This window comes from Rhizophagus irregularis, chromosome 26 (assembly GCF_026210795.1).
Source record: "Rhizophagus irregularis chromosome 26, complete sequence".
NCBI lineage: Eukaryota > Fungi > Glomeromycota > Glomeromycetes > Glomerales > Glomeraceae > Rhizophagus > Rhizophagus irregularis.
Window position 1 is genome coordinate 1,963,122 of NC_089454.1, and position 16,568 is coordinate 1,979,689.

General features: G+C 33.2%; 2 protein-coding genes across 2 annotated transcripts; one reads left to right on the top strand and one right to left on the bottom strand.

Moving 5' to 3' along the window:
- Positions 1-88: 88 nt before the first annotated feature.
- Positions 89-918, top strand: OCT59_017624 (uncharacterized protein; the record flags this gene model as incomplete). The annotated part of the gene is made up of 2 exons (XM_066137613.1): positions 89-101; positions 656-918. The coding sequence occupies 2 exons, from the start codon at positions 89-91 to the stop codon at positions 916-918; spliced, it is 276 nt and encodes a 91-aa protein (XP_066004174.1).
- A 5,446-nt stretch (positions 919-6,364) lies between these two features.
- On the bottom strand, positions 6,365-7,395 carry OCT59_017625 (uncharacterized protein; the record flags this gene model as incomplete). Its single annotated transcript, XM_066137614.1, has 4 exons — positions 6,365-6,510; positions 6,592-6,748; positions 6,831-6,968; positions 7,054-7,395. The coding sequence occupies 4 exons, from the start codon at positions 7,393-7,395 to the stop codon at positions 6,365-6,367; spliced, it is 783 nt and encodes a 260-aa protein (XP_066004175.1).
- Between the last annotated feature and the right edge of the window lie 9,173 nt (positions 7,396-16,568).

Below are 16,568 nucleotides of genomic sequence, written 5' to 3' on the forward strand. Positions count from 1 at the left end.
GGGTTTTTTTAGGCGCATCCATCAAATCCTCGAAGATTACCACAGTAGCCTGGGTGGAGTTGAAGTCCTTAACATTTGGAATCTCACTATGGGATACTGCGGTAAACGGAATTTCTTCTTCTTTGAAAAAAATCACGTACGACTGCCCACTTCGGTTCATCGAGGTATCTGCCAACTAGAATTACCGCATCACATAATATGTACCTTTCGCCATCCTCCTTTGCCTTAACGTCTCCCGTTAACAAATTAATGATCATAGTTGTCTTACCCGCCGACTCGAACTTATACATACGGCAAGACGGAAGGCCAAACTGATGGGGCAAACTCGTCACTGCGAGTCGGTCGTGTACTCGTCCAAATTGTATACATAAAGATCCATTTGAATTTTATTCTAATTTAGTTTAAATATGATGTCGACACCAATTGCAATTTATACTTCTTTAGAGCCTACTGGACCGCCTCCTAGGGATTTGCGTGATATGAATAATATACCATTAGTTGCGGTAATTAAGGATCTAACAGATTTTTTAACTGTCAGTGATCGCATGGTTGTTAATCGAGATGTACAAAATGCAAACCATCGTCTTAAACGTGCTCTTAATTTATTAATTCGTCGCTGTAGAGAAACATACGAAGAACGCGATGTATTAAAAAGCGGAACGTGATCGATCTCGAAAAGAACGTGATGAATTACAAGATGAACTCGAGGTTCAAACGGGTTTGTTAGGTCTTACACAAGATGAGCTAAATAACGTACAAGATACTATTACTAGTTTAGAAGCTAATTTGGCTGAATTGGAACGTGAGTTTGGTGGTATGCGGACGACTAATCGTCGTCTTCAGCAGCAATATAATCTTATGAGAGGAGAACGTAATAGAGCTATAGGTGAACGTAATAGAGCTATAGGCGAGGCGTGATGCGGCACGAAATCGGCTTGTATATGCCAATAATCGGGTTCTTTTTGGAATTCGGACATTGGGACGTCTTAGGAATCGACTTTTCCAACAAATAGCCGCTCTGCAAGTATCCAAGTACAATGGTTTCGGATTAGACAATTGAACCTTCCTCCACCTCCTCTCAACCATCCACAAAATACGATATGGCTGCCGTTGGTATAGCTGCCCCCATATTTCATGGTCGGGAAGATGAAGATCTTAATCTTTTTATTGATAACTTTTTAGGGTATATTAATACCGTTGGTATTGATCCATTGGACGATGCCGGTGCGCCTCCTGGTCGGGTGCGAGCGATGGGGGTTCTTCGTAGCTGTATGAGAGATGAAGCGGCGAGGTGGTTTGATGCAGAACTTACTGGAAAAAATTGGGAACTCTCGAATATTCGGTTAGTGGCTACTGCAAATGGTGGAGCTGGTGCTACTCGCCGAGCGTTCAGAGCTTTTAGCTGTTCGCGAGGTTGCTAATGGATTACATGTTGGTACTTACTTACCCGAGTCTGATGCTGATGTATATTCAAGGGTTGCAGGTAATGCGGCGGTAACCGTTGGAGATGCATTTTTCCCATCACGCGCTGATATCGTTAGAACGAATTTTAAAGTTGAAGAGCAGTGGAGGCGTGCGGGCGGACGTCCTACTCATCAACCCGTTAATGGGTTGGGAAATACATGGAGGTCCATTTAATGCTGCTGTCCAGAATCAACCAATAGTCTTACAGGGGATTCTCCTGGATCAAGCATTTATGCATATGCGTACAAATTTTCCAACCGTCGTGGAAGAAAGACTTTAGATACGATTTAGTAATCTTTACCAGGAACAAGGTGAACCTGTTCGATCTTACTATAAGCGAGTTGAGAGGGGCTGGGGATATTGTAGGATATAATCGAATTATGGTTACTGACCAGTTCTATAGAGGACTTTTGCCGGAAAACGTTATTGAAGCTTCCAGAATCGGGGCGGCGCCTCTTAATATATTAATCGATAGATTGAGTGATCTTCGAGCGACGAAAGGGTGAAATGTTCTATGGATTACAAAGGCGTCAGGGTATTGAAAAGGCTAAAAAGAGAGGATTGGCTGGCATACTCATCCCGTGACTCCACACGAAGGTGCTGTAATACAAAGGTCGACAGACGTTATTACTCAAGAACGATTACAAGAATTGCTCGAGGCGTAAGCGAGGCTTACCAAGAATTTCCGAGAGCACAATTTAAACAATTACAAGCATCAAGCCAGTTCGTAAACCACCGGTCTATAGACAACAGATTAAACCTGTTCGGCCAAAGCCACGGCCACGCGTTGTTCAGGATCATGGGATCCTGATTGGGATGATGGTTATGTAGATCATAATTTTGGTGATGACCCTGGTGACCCTGATGCTTTCCCTGAGTGGACTAGTGAGGATGATCAACATGTTATTGATCTTATTATGGGATATGAGACGTCTAAAAGATTTCCAAAGAGACTTCAGAAGGCTAAAGATAGACGCGATGATCTGGAATTAGCCCGAGCAATGAGAAACCTCGATCTTAATGATGATGCTATGGATATTGATACTAATACCGCGAGTTTTGATGACTTGAAAATTGTTCCCGATGAGGAAGGTGGTTTTTGGATTTGTGCGGTTCGAAGTACAAAAAAAAAGTAAACTCGGATAAGGGTGTAAGTATCTCGAAACTTCTTAAATCTGTTCCAAAAAATCAGTTAAAATGACTCCTATTAAGATTCCTGCAAAGAAGGTTACTAGTAGTAAGCCCACACTTATAAAAGCCGTCACCAAAAATGATTCATTAAGTTTATTAAGGTCTGCAGATTTTAGAAAATTACTCCGCGAGATTCTTCGGGAAGAATTAAAGTCTGCTCGTAAAAGTACGGAGATTCCGGAAGACCTAGTTGAGGAAAAACAAGAAGAGGATATCAGGGAAGATGACCCGATGGATATTGACATAGCTCGTTTGGAGAATACTAAAGATCTTTTAGCGCTGGATGGGAAGGTCAATGGGATAGCAATTCAGTGTTTAGCAGACACTTGTGCTAACGCGTCTTTTATTCAGAGGAAAGCCGCTGAAGAATTAGGGTTGGATATCGACAAGAGTATTACACATAACATATCCGGCGCTCCGGGTTCTGGTAGGACATTCGGCATGGTAAAAGGTGTGTCAATCAAACTAACCTGATTGTGTAATCACTCGAGAATCTCGCGGTTTTAAGCGATTACAAGCATAGGGAGATTGGATTGAGCGGACGTGTCTGAAACGTTACAATTATGATGTCCAGTGAATCACGTGAACATATCGCCCTTACTTGTAAATGGAGAAGAATGTTTTTATCCCTGATAGTTTCTGACGTGAATCGAGAGACAAAAAAATAGGGAATATTTATTTTTTATTCCCAAAATTTGCGGATTAAGGCAGGGACATCCTCCTCTAACCGGTCAGCGGGTTCCCAAGTGGCTTCGGTATCTGGGTATCGTTCCCACTTGACTAGATACTGGTCTTGCCCACCCTTGATGCGATGCCGGAGTATCGCTCGTACAAATCTTTCAGGTTGCCCCCTTACTCTTACTCAGTCGGTGGGGGATGTTCATTTTCTGGAACAATCTGCAACTCTTTTCGGGTGTACGCACATCTGGATACACCTAGACGCCCGTGTGGTCCATCAAGAAGATACGTAGGAGGCTGTTCGGGTGAGAGGATCATTTTTTTGATGACACGGATATTGGGATTCCATCTTATGTCACCTGTACGAAATTTTCCATGGAGTTTATTCCCGAGTACTGAAATAGGTTCGTCTAACTTGACTCGGACATGTGTTCCTTCAGAGAGAAGTTCCGTCTTTTTTGACACTTTGGGTGACCCTGTCGGAATGTCCGGGGGATTTCTCTGCCAGATTTCATCTATTTTATTAACTACATCACAGAAATCTTCGACCATTCCACGGATGTCACCCCGGTCTTCAACTCCTGTGCCACCATTCGTTTTAGGAGAGGCTCCTGGATCGCTTGGATAGCTCGTTCGGCGTATGATTGCTGTTTGTGTCTTAGGCTCTCCAAACCGCATCTCATCACCCCTAGGCTGTTCAGGAAAAAATCACGTACCTGATCATTGGTGAATTCTGATCCGGAGTCTGTTTCTATTCGATGTGTTGGTGGCTTAATGCGATTTCTTCTGTAGATTTTGACAAACCCGTTTAGAACTCTATTTGCGGTTTTATCCTTTAGGGGCTCTGCGTCGACTCGTTTACCCGCGACTTCTACCACTACGAGGAAATAGTGGAATCCTTTGGGGTCAACTGGCATCTCTGCGAGATCTGCCTGATGCGTCGCATTTGGTTTCCATACAACTACTCGTGAACGCTCTGATGACTTTTCCTTTAGGGGCTTTTTGTATAGGTTGTAGTGCTCCTCACCTTTTAGAATTCGTGCTGGTACTCCGGAGAGATTGTAGTATTTGTAGTAATTCTCTAATTGCGACATATTACGACAAATTAAAGGAAAGATTTCGGACTTCAAATCTTAAAATGACACGATTTTACTGCCTAAAGTGTAAGAAGGAAACCGAGACTGCTAGTGAAATACAAGATATGACCACAAATGGGCGTTACCGGCTGCATGGTGATTGCACAGTTTGTGGGATGCATAAGAATACTTTTACTGGGATAGACTGGGTTATCAAAAAGAAAACCAAGGAGAAGAAAAAAGAAACTGCGGCTAAAAGACATCAGACGGCGTACAATCGGCAATGCAAAAAACTCGGGCAGAAAATCTTAGATTCTGATGACACGTGTAAGCAGTGTATTGATAAATGCCTTAAGGAGGCAAAAAAGAGGAAGACGGATTAGTACCGCCTTTTAAAAGTATTCCTCATCATCTGAGTCATCGAGAGATACCTTTCCATCATCTGATTCATCATCCGAGTCGTCAGGAGTGCGACCTTCCTTAAGCAATTGGATGTTGTACGTTATTTGAGTCATTTTTCCCAGTCGGACTCTTGCGTTATAAAGCCGCATCTGGAGGAGGTTTCTATTACTACCATCCCTGCAAACCTGGTGTATTTTTTCTGATCGGCTTCATTGAAATTGTCAATGGCTTCTTTGTAGTAGTCTACTGCCTGTTTGTATACCTCTTCGGCTTCTTTATGCCGCTTCCACAACTCGGCTTTACAACAGTTATACCAGAGTCTGTTAATCTTGAGATGTTTTCCGAATTCTTTAACCGGAAGGTTTCTGACCATCTCTGCTACTATATCCGGGTCATTGAGGGGTGATGCCTGAATTTGGATCCATTTACGGATTCCATAGATGTCTACAAGATCAAACCCGAGGTCTTCGGCAAGAGAAGTGGCGGCGTGTAAGTTTATCATTGTATGTTACTTATAGTTACCTAATCTTCAATTGCCGAATATATTTTTTCCAAAGATCCGCGCTTCTACCCGGTTACCCTCCTGTGGTTCTACAGTCCTTCTAGGGGTTATTAACCTATCTGTTTACTCGATTTGCTATCTCAATCGCCTCCAATAAGAAAACGAACGGAATCCTGAATCGGTTTCAGATGTTTCAGAAGTTTCGGATCTGGGGGGGTAAAATCAAAACTTTTTCTGGGAGGGTTATCTTCACCTGACTTTTACCAAAATTGCCGAAACATCTGAAACATCGAAACACCCTCTCTGATTCTCTCTTATTTTCCTCTCTTTTCCCTTATTTTATCCTTTTTTGCTTATATTGTTATGTTTCAGATCTTGTTTCATATTGTTTCAGATGTATAGGGATTTCCCACCCCACGGAGGGGTGATGTAGGTACTGCGAGGCCACAAGGCCGAGGTGGGATGAGCGTAGCGAGGCACACTACCAGCCCGACGACTATCTAAAGTCCAAAGCCGAAGGACCGATATCTACAAAAAATAAGAGAAAAATTTTAAAAAAAACTTTTTTTAAAAAAAAACACATGCACGTCACCTTACTTACATACCTGTCAGTTCGTCTAATTCCAAGAAGTTGCCTAATAAAATGATGAACCAGACTTTCTTTTAATTTTTTATTTTTTTTTTTCTAAGTGTATTAAAAAACATTTATAACGAAATGTTAACACTTTTTTTTTAAAAAAAATATACTTTACGAAGTCAGGTTCAAGTAAAGATATTTTTTTTTATTAGACTTTTTTTATCGAATTGAAAAAAAAAGATCGATCGGCAAACTGATTACGTGATACAATTTTTTTTTTCTTTCTTTTTTTAAAAATCACATCTATTATAGCACAATTTTTTTTTAAAAACGTTATTACGATGTAAGAATATATTACGATGTAGAGGGAGGTGCAACACCTAAATAATTATATTCTCCAACATTTTCTGGTACATAATCTTTATCAATATGTAGTGTTATAGGATTTGTGATTAATGTAAACTTGTGCGTTTTCTAGTGATATTTATTCTCAAAAGATTCTTCGACAAAACATTCTTCACATAGAACAACTTCAAGACTTTCATCACATTCATTAAAAAGATATCGTGTTCCAATTATTGGATCCATATGACATCCATCACAACAAAAACCATAATGCACTGGTCCCGTAATAAAATTACACATCTGTTGTATATCATTGTCCTAGTGACCCACTGACATCATTACATTCTTGATACTACTTTCATCATCAACATCGGGCATATAAACTGTTGGTGGTGGTCGAGCTTCCAAATACGATAATCCAGATATCCTCAAATGTCGAGGTTTTTTTTCGGAAGGTAATATCGATTTTGGTCCCAGTTTTTTTATTCTTTGGTTATGAATTTTTTGTTGTTGCTGCCGCAAACCTGCTAGCCACCTGCTTCGGTATTCTTGTTTCTAAAGCTTCAGAAATTTTCTAAATCGCAAGTAATTCTACCAGTCGACGTTGTTCTTCATCCGTCCAAGGTATATTATAATTTCCCGTTTTTGGCGAACCTTCTGATAATTTGAGATCACTAGATTTCTTTTTATTATTTCTTCGATTTGATGATGTTAAAGTAGGTGAATAACTCTGCTTGCAATAGTAATAGGAGTATTAAACATTGATCTATTTGAAACTGCACTCGCTGATTCATTTCTTATCTCCCCTCTTTTTTAACTGGTGTGCTATATAATGACTGTTTTCCTTTTTTATTTGACCCAATGCTCTGTGGAAGTGTGTTATCATCAAAAACTAGGTTAGTTTTCCTTTTAGTACGAGTTGACAAAACCGTATTTGGGAGAACTTTAACTTGAGCTTTTTTATGAACAAATTCAGCGGGGTCAGGTGATTTTTTATCATCACTTGTCGATGACTTGAAAACTTCTCGCCCTGGACGTGGCGGTGGCTTATACTGTGAAGGCCGGGTATGATATTTCCAATCGACTTGTGGAACACCAAATATATACTGGCGTTCGGAAATTTTTTCATGGGTCCCATCGCGCAATTTTTCAATAAACATTTCCGGATCTGATAGAGCACGTTATTTTATATCTTTTATTTTTTGATATCTTCTTTTGTTTGTTCAAGTTGAAATTTAAGTACATTTACGGCTCTTAAAACCATTTCATAATCTTCATTCCCATTTAATAAAGTTTCTTCTGTAGAAATTTCTATTCGGTACAACGTTACTGTATGTGTAATGGCTTTAGTATGGAAGGAGGTAATGGTATTACCAAACTAAATAAAGATTTATTTTATAGATTTTGTATATTCTCTTAAAAAGACGATTAAAATAATAAATAAAAAATTTTTTTTTTTTAATAAATCTATTTTTTTCGGTTTTTTTTTTAAACCGAAATTTAAAAAAAAAATTTTTTTATTCTGGTATAGAAAACAGCTACTGATTTCTTCCTATTTGGTATTGGTTTTGTACTTTGTAAAAATGTATTACAGTATACGAATAAAGTTAATTACTATGGAGTAGTGTCTAAATGATCATCGAAACACTTACCCAGTATATTCTTTTTTGGTTAGATTTTACTAGACAAATTAACTTCGAAAAATTTATATTCTTCTATTTATTATAGATTTAGATTATAAAATTATGATTTTTTTTGATTTATAAATTTATTCTTAATCCTCGATTCGATTATAGATTATAGAGTAGAGCTTATTCTCTTTTTTATCGAATTTGCACCTTATCAGTTATAAATAATTTTTATCCAAAAAAAAATAATAATAGATATTGATAAACATTACATCATGAGAAACAATTACCTCATTTTTACTCTTAAAATGTATTAATAAAAGGTATACATTTAGTTTAGTATATACTAAAATTTTTTATTTTTTTTAGATTTTGTTACAGAATACTTAGTTAATCTTTTTTTTGGATTAGGTTCTAAGTATTTTTATATAATTATGTAATTTTTACTAATAAATAATTAATAAAAATGCATTACTATTTAAAAATAAAAAAAAAAAAGAAATTTGTAGCTGTAATTATTATGGCATATTACGTCAGGTATAATGCCTTTTTCTTATTCTGTAATCTGTGAGATGTTTTACAAATACCTTTTATGAATTTTATTAAAGGATTCTATATTATTTTTATTTTTATATGTTCCCATAAAGTTCTCGAGTTAAGATCTTCAAAACACTTGCAACGTATATTCTTTTTTAGTTGGATCTGCCTGGCCAAAATAGGAAAAAATATGGTAATCGATTCAGATCCAGATTCAGATTCCTATTCCTTTTCGATTTCTATTTGGATTGAATCTTAAATTATATCGCCCCTTCCTCATGGGAAGATGGGTCTTATAAATAAAAAAAAAAATTTTTTTTTTTAAAAAATTCATTTTTATTTGTTTGTTATACAAGTAAAAAAAAATTTGGATTATCGTTTTCGATTATTTAAACCAGTTATAAATTGCAAAAAGAAAAAAAATTTTCTTTCTTGCAATCAACTCCTTGTAAATTATAAGAGTCTGAACCATTTTAAGAAAGAATTAAATTCCCCATTTTTCATACTACTTTTTCATTAAAAAAAATAAACGTCTCTGTAAATTATTAGAAAAAATATTTTTTTTTTGTTTATAAAGATGTAAGATTTAACATGTATTTTTTTTAAGATGATGATTTGGTAATTTCATATTTCTCTATAAGGAAATATGAGATATAGGGATTTTGTAAAAAAACTTATGAAAAATGTGTAAAATTTCTTTTTCACTGTCATCTCCTTGTGATTATAGCGAAGCCACTTTTTTTTCATGAGAAAAAATTTGTATTGCTTCGCATTCCTCCTTTTTTTTCTTTCAAAATAAACAAATCGTAATATTTAGAATTTGGAAGCTTTAAAAAATAAAGCTATAAAACTCACAACATTAGATTATTCATTTTTTATTACATTCCACTAAAACTAAAAACAAAAACTCAATTATCTGTTACATCCATGAGTCTACCGAACATTTAACGCAAAAATACATCATAAAGGAAGTTATGGTTGTAATAAGATTAAATGATGCTGACCTGACGGGGTGGTATACTTTAAAGTAACTCAAATTGAAGATTTTGAAGAAGGATATGTGGTGTTATTAAGAATGAAATTCGTCACCAATGAAAAAGATATGATGAATAGTATATCAAATCGGGATAGAAGATGAATTAAAAAAGGGATTACAACTAAGAAGTCAGGACGAGCTGATAAATGAAAACGGGATTTCAAACCACGGGTGGACTAATTTGAATAACCGCGTATCTGGAACGTTGAAAGACAAATAATATTTTGATGCGACGAATAGTTGGTAATGGTGAGAAAATAGAATTGGCAGGTATTGTAGGTAAAGAGAAAGATGATGTGTAGTTTGTATCAATGTATATAGGAAACGTATTGCGAAAACTCAAGCCACTAGATATCGATAATTCTCAGCACTAATAAAGTCATTGTTTAAAAAAATATAGATACTTCTTTATTCGACCACCTATATTAATATATCAGTATATTGAATATCAGTATATTAAATATCGGTAATATCGGTATATCAATCATTTGTCTAATTGTTTGATACTATTCTAAAATGGCGTAAATTAAGATCGAATTAAGATCGAATTAAGTTCCATTTACGGTGTAGATTAATATCAAATTAAAAGATCTAATTATCTAATTATGTATAACTCAACATATATACTTATCCACTATAAGAAAAGTAATATCAGTAATTTCAGTATAATGATATATTTGACATACCTGTTATAGTGCTGCATGTGAGGGATGTACATGTTGACTAATAAGACTAACTATTTTTAGTTTCAAGTTTAACTATTAAGGAATTTTTCAGTCAATTATGTTTCATCACGTTTTATTGTTTGTATAATTGTAAAAAACATTCAATCCGGAATTAATATTTATAAATTAAATTTTCTATTTAATGGCATTATTGATATATAATTTTGTTTACCAACTCGAATATTTCTAATTTTTGTGGCTCTACACAATATTCTATGAACCGCTATTAGTGAATCACAACCTTCCTCATAGTATTCACCCTTCCATAATTCAGTGTTTTCGATAATTCTGGTTCTATAAACCTATGTTTAAACCGAATATCAGAGGAAGGTGCATTCTTATACCATTTGACATATGCCAAAAGATGAGTTCTTGACCCTTCAGGTAACCTAAGTGTATGTTCAAAGTAATATTGAACCTCTCCTGGATATATGTCAATTGTTTCATCACTAAATGCTTTCCATTTCGCAAGAATAGTTGAATTTGTTTCATGACGACCTGCAATTACAGATCCAAATATTTCTGAGCCAATTTGTAATCTTGCATGCTGGTTAATTTGTAAGTCCATAAATCCTAATATTTCATCATGATCTTTCTCATACAACATTTCATACCATTCACATAGAAACATTCGCAATTCTGAAGAAATAACAACTCTTAAATATGATGGTTTAAGCAGTTGACCTGATATTGCTTCAGTACCATATATTTTAGATGTGCTATGTCTCATGGATAGGAAATATTGTAACTCTTCTCTTTCTGCTGTAAGTGCCAAACTACCTACATCTTTTTTTTTTACAAGAAAGCAAAGAGATTCATCTAAAAGGCCGGATGTCCATTTACATGTTAGATGATAATTAACTAAAGTATTTTTAAGGACAATTTTCATCAATTCAGGTTCTATCTTTCGGTTACTATTGGGATATGATCCTAAAGATAATAGATTATATTTTTTTTTTAAAAAAAAAGATATCAGAAGACAACAAAATCATCAAGTATCCTACCTATATATTCGTTAAGTCTCTCAAATGGAAAAAGCCAAAAACTATATATAGGACCATAATCACGACAGCAATCAGGAATGTGAAGCGAAAGATGTATATTACTTGTTATGAATTCTGGTCCATATGTGTTTTCTATAAGGTAAGCCATATCTTTTAATCTCTCTTGTGCTTCTTTTAAATCATCTTCAGTAATAATTCTTGTTACCAAAAGATTACATGCTCGAACAAAATATCCTAAAATCTTTCTGTCATTATCATCCAACATATCCCACAAGATAGCTGTAGAATAAATCATAATAAAGGTTTTCCATTGATCAGCAGTTAAGTTTGAAAATCCATCACTTCCAATCGCAATTTTTGGAGGAATACGACCAATATCAAAAGGTAATTTAACATGATCCATTCTATTTTGTGCCACTCGAAGTTGTTCCATACTTAATTTTCCCTGGCTCACAAAAATAGATTTAATTATCCATTTTGCTACACCAAGAAAAAGGCAATGCATTGGATCTACTACAGCAAAACGTATGGGATCCATATATGGAAGACGAAGCAATTCAGACCAGCGTATACCATATTCTTTAAAATGATTTTCCCTAGAATTTTTTGAGTTGCATTGCAACCATTCATATGCATGTTTTCTATGTGATTCTGCGTTACTCAATTCATAGGTATGAACTCCTCCATAGTGATTTTTTCTATACTCTTCACTATAAACACTACGTTTCTCACACCTATGGCATTTCGTTAATGCAGATCCATGTCCAAACAACTTTCGTGTGGCTGGTATATCTGATGATCCAACAATTAATGCAACTTTAATGTCTAGACCATCAGGATAATGGTAAGTTTTTGGAACTCTCCAGCCCCTCCAGAGCTCTAAAAGCTCGTCTACAATAGGGGCTAAATAATGATTAATACGATCTAATCCCACTTCTTTTGGAGTTGGCAAAAAACCCAAATATATAATATTTTCAGGTTTATTCCTTTCTGATCTTGGTAAGTTACAAATAGATGCATATATAGCACCTGTACTGTGTTGTGTATATGTAAATGGCTGAAACCAGTCAAGGTTAACAAGAAGACCTAAATTGGTTGTGGCAGTTTCTGATGTAAAAAATGGACTACCATCAAAAGAAAAGGTTTTCCACACATTACCATCATAAATATCTGAATAGATATTAACTCTTTCTCTTTGAACTCCTGATAATTTTAGCATATCTTCAAAACCAGGTCGTTGGTATAACATACTTAATTGTTGACGAATACTTGGTTTAGGGTAAATCATACGAGGTTCAGCAATTATTCCACTTTCTCTTTTTTTAAGAATAGAAAGTGGATTATTGCATTTATTACGACGACTGGGTACTGGATTATTTGGAAATTCTTCATGTAGGCAATTTGCAATAGCAGTTTTTCCTTCTTCTTTGTATTCAACAATATTTTTAACATTATATAATTTATGACAATTGTTACATACAGTTAACTGCATTTTTGGTTGAAAGATATTTAATATTTTTTTTGCAAGATATAAGGATGCTGGAAAATTTTTAAATTGTGATTTATTTAAACGAGTAAGTACAATATGTAAGAATTTTATTAATGCTTCAAGTGCCACATCAGGTAATCGAAATCTTTGTTGAAATTTAAATAACCATATTATAATCTCAGTATTAATAGAATCACTTAAGCTTTCCATTACAAATACTTTATCATTATCAAATTCAGGAGATGCAAAAAATTCTTCTATATCATCCTTCTCCTCCTCATCATTTCCATCATTATCATCATCTTCTTCTTCATTATAATCACCTTCATCTTCACCATCATTATTCTCAGCACCATTATTTTCATCACCATTATCCTTATCACCGTCATTCTCATCACCATCATTATCACTATCATCCTCATCATCATCATTTTCTTCTTCTTCTTCATTGTAATATATATATTCATCATTTTCTTCTTCTTCTTCATTGTAATATATATATTCATCATTTTCTTCTTTTTCTTTATTGTAATATATATATTCATCATTATCCTTATTTTCATCAGGTGCTGGAATATGAAAATAAGAAGGATTTGGCAATGATGGTGATGATGAAAATAATGTATGTATGTTTTTCATTATTATTTGATTGGGATGAATCAGTTTCTTCATTGAAAAGATCAAAGACATTATTTTGTTGGAAAGAATTAGGATTAGGACTTAATGCCCTTTTTCGCTTTTTTGTAGGGTTTGCATCTTGAATAATGATGGATTTTCTTTGTTTTCTCGCTATAATAGTATCTGCCTGATTTTTTCTAGCATTCTCTAAGTTCCATAAATTTTTCTCCTTTGTGTGATTTTCTTGAATGCGAAAATCAACCTTTGTGCCATTACAACGAATACAAAGACATGGATACAGGTACCTTTTTTTGGATTTTATCAAATCGACCATCTTTGGTTTTTTAGATTTTATTGAATTATCCATTTTAGATTTTATTAAATAGGATACAGAGGCAGATGATTTAACTTTACTTTTTTTTGATTTTATTAAATCAGACACAGAGGTTTCAATTTTAGTTTTTTTGGGTTTTACTAAATCAGACACAGAGGTAGAGGTAGAGGTTTTACTTTTTTTATTATTCATTTTATTAAAATATATTTATTAAAATGTAAGTGTCAAGAAAGTTAAAGTTACAATTACTTAAATGAAGCTTATTTTTCAAAATCAGGGTTCGCGTTCAACACCTTTTGAAATCCAGTTACACATTCAATTCTTTCAGGGTCACGTTTTCTTTTAAAATCAGATTCACGTTTAATTCTTTTTTAGATTAAAATTAGTTCACGTTTAATTCTTTTTTTAGATTAGAATCAGTTCGCGTTTAATTCTTTTTTAGATTAGAATTAGTTCGCGTTTAATTCTTTTTTTAGATTAGAATCAGTTCGCGTTTAATTCTTATTCACGCATCCTATCATAACATTTGCGTATTCATGTTTTTCGTGTCTTTATGATTCTGAAATCAATATAAATTTACACAAACCCTTTTCTCCTCTTCTCAATCAAAATTTTATATTTCAACTAAAATATATAAGTAATAATGGATAGTGATCGGGAATCTAATTCTTCTTCTTCTTCCACTTCCTCTTCCTCTTCTACTTCTTCTTCCTCTTCCTCTTCCTCTTTATCTTCGTCTTCATCATCATATAAAATGATTAAAGCAAGTATTATTTATTATAATTTATTTATTATTTCTGATTTTTTTTATTTTATTTATGTTTGCCTATTATTCTATAGCAAGAAGTGTTTATATGGGTCGACTCAGAACTAAAAGATATCTATAAAATAGACGAGAAACTAACTTGGGTCGAACAAAAGGAGAATATAGTTACGAAGCTACTGCCACCTCTATATAAGATTGTAAATAAAAAATACAGCATTACGAATAGAAAATTATTAAAAATGTTGTATGGACGGTGGCGTTCTAGACATCGTACAAGTAATATCAAAAATCAAGGAGATGAAAGAGTTAAACAAAACAAGAGAAGATCAAGTAAAAATTCAAGAATGCAAGAGGTAAGTAAATATTTAATTAATATGAAATAGAAATTTAGTTAACTTTAATGCATTTTATAATTACATTATTAGAAGAAAAAAAGAAGGGCGCACGCAACAAATTACTTAATAGAGAATAAAAATAAATATATTCTCAGATATCCAGAAGAGGATCTAGTAAAGATTCTTAAGGATTCAGGTTACCTCTCAGAAGAGTGGGAAGAAACTGATCCTGAGGAAGAATGGCCTATTATGCAATCTGCAGTAGTTGAAGATGATGAAATTATTGAGGAAGCTATAAAACAAAGTCATCATCAATATACATTCATAATAAATGGTGGCGTTCTCCTGCAGTATGTATAATTTTTATTTTATTTGTTTTATTTATTAAAAATATTAATAATAATTTATTTATTTAAGCTTTTGAGATTATTACACGACCGAATTGATCCAACAGTTGAATTATTAAAAAAGAAACCATTAACTTTAAAATGTAAAAGAGCTCAATCAAGTCAATCAAGATACAATACATCTAACGTGCCACCCATAGGTGTACCAAGTTGGTGCCTTAATCAGGATGCACTTGAACAATTTAACTATTCAAATGTCAATATTCCAGTATATGACTATAATACTGATGATCAAGCATAATAGTGATAATGATATTGAAGATGAAAATAATAATGAAGAAGAAATTCAAAACAGAACAAATTCTAGTAAAAAAAAAGAAAAAAAAAACCAAAAAAGGTCAAATCAAAAAAAAAATAAGAAACATAAATCAAAATAATTCTTTTTTTTATGTAATACTTGTTATAATCTAGTCTTAAATAAGTTTACTTTATTGGATTATATAATAAATTGAATGATTAAACTTTAGATCGAACAGATCTAATCTGATTTGATCTGCATAAAACCAAATATTAGCTAACATTTAGCAAAACAATGTATTTTGTTATATTTTATTTATTATAAGCTTATAAAAAATATCGAAATAGATTAATTAGAACAAAATTTTAATTAACAAACATGTAATTTCAAAATATTATTTAAATTAAAAAATCATACACATATCGGGTATTATATAACATATTGGTAACTAATAATTTAGATATCGGACACCTGGTAACCAATTAGATACATATCGGGTATATATATATGCATATTAACAACATATTAGGTATCCGATTTGATTTCTAATTGCGCAAGATTATATATAGATACCTGATGTATTTTCATGTGGTACTGTCTGATATTCATTTTTGGTTACTAGAAAGCATTATTTATTGATTTATATAGCTAAGTTTATCATGCTCTTAATCTTTAGATTATCAATTATAACGTCATGATTTTCTAAAAAATATTATAAAATAATGGTTTATTCTCCAATTTAACATTTTAACATCAATTTTTTTTTCTTTTTTTCATAAGGGTTTTTTTTAAAAAAGATAAAATGTACGTGTTTTTTATTTTTTTTCCTACATTTTTTTATTTCTATTAAAATGTACAAAAAAAACCATGAACCTAATATTGAAAAACCTGAAAAAAGTAGGACGTTTCGTCACGAAGATGAAAAAATTGAAAAAACTGATAAAAATAAGATATTGTTGTTAGAAGCTCAAAAGATCGCAAGTCAAGTTTATAAAGATGGAATAAAGGAAATTTATAAACTTACTGTTGACGCAACTTAAAAAGAATGATTCGTAAGTAAAATAATTAATATAAAAATATAAATAAAAAGAAATTCCTAAATATAATTTTAAATATATTTTTTAGTTATGAAACAGATAAATATATTTCTTCGTTATCTCATATTACAATATTAGTAAGAAATTTTTAACAATTCACTTTCGAGAAAAAACGTCCT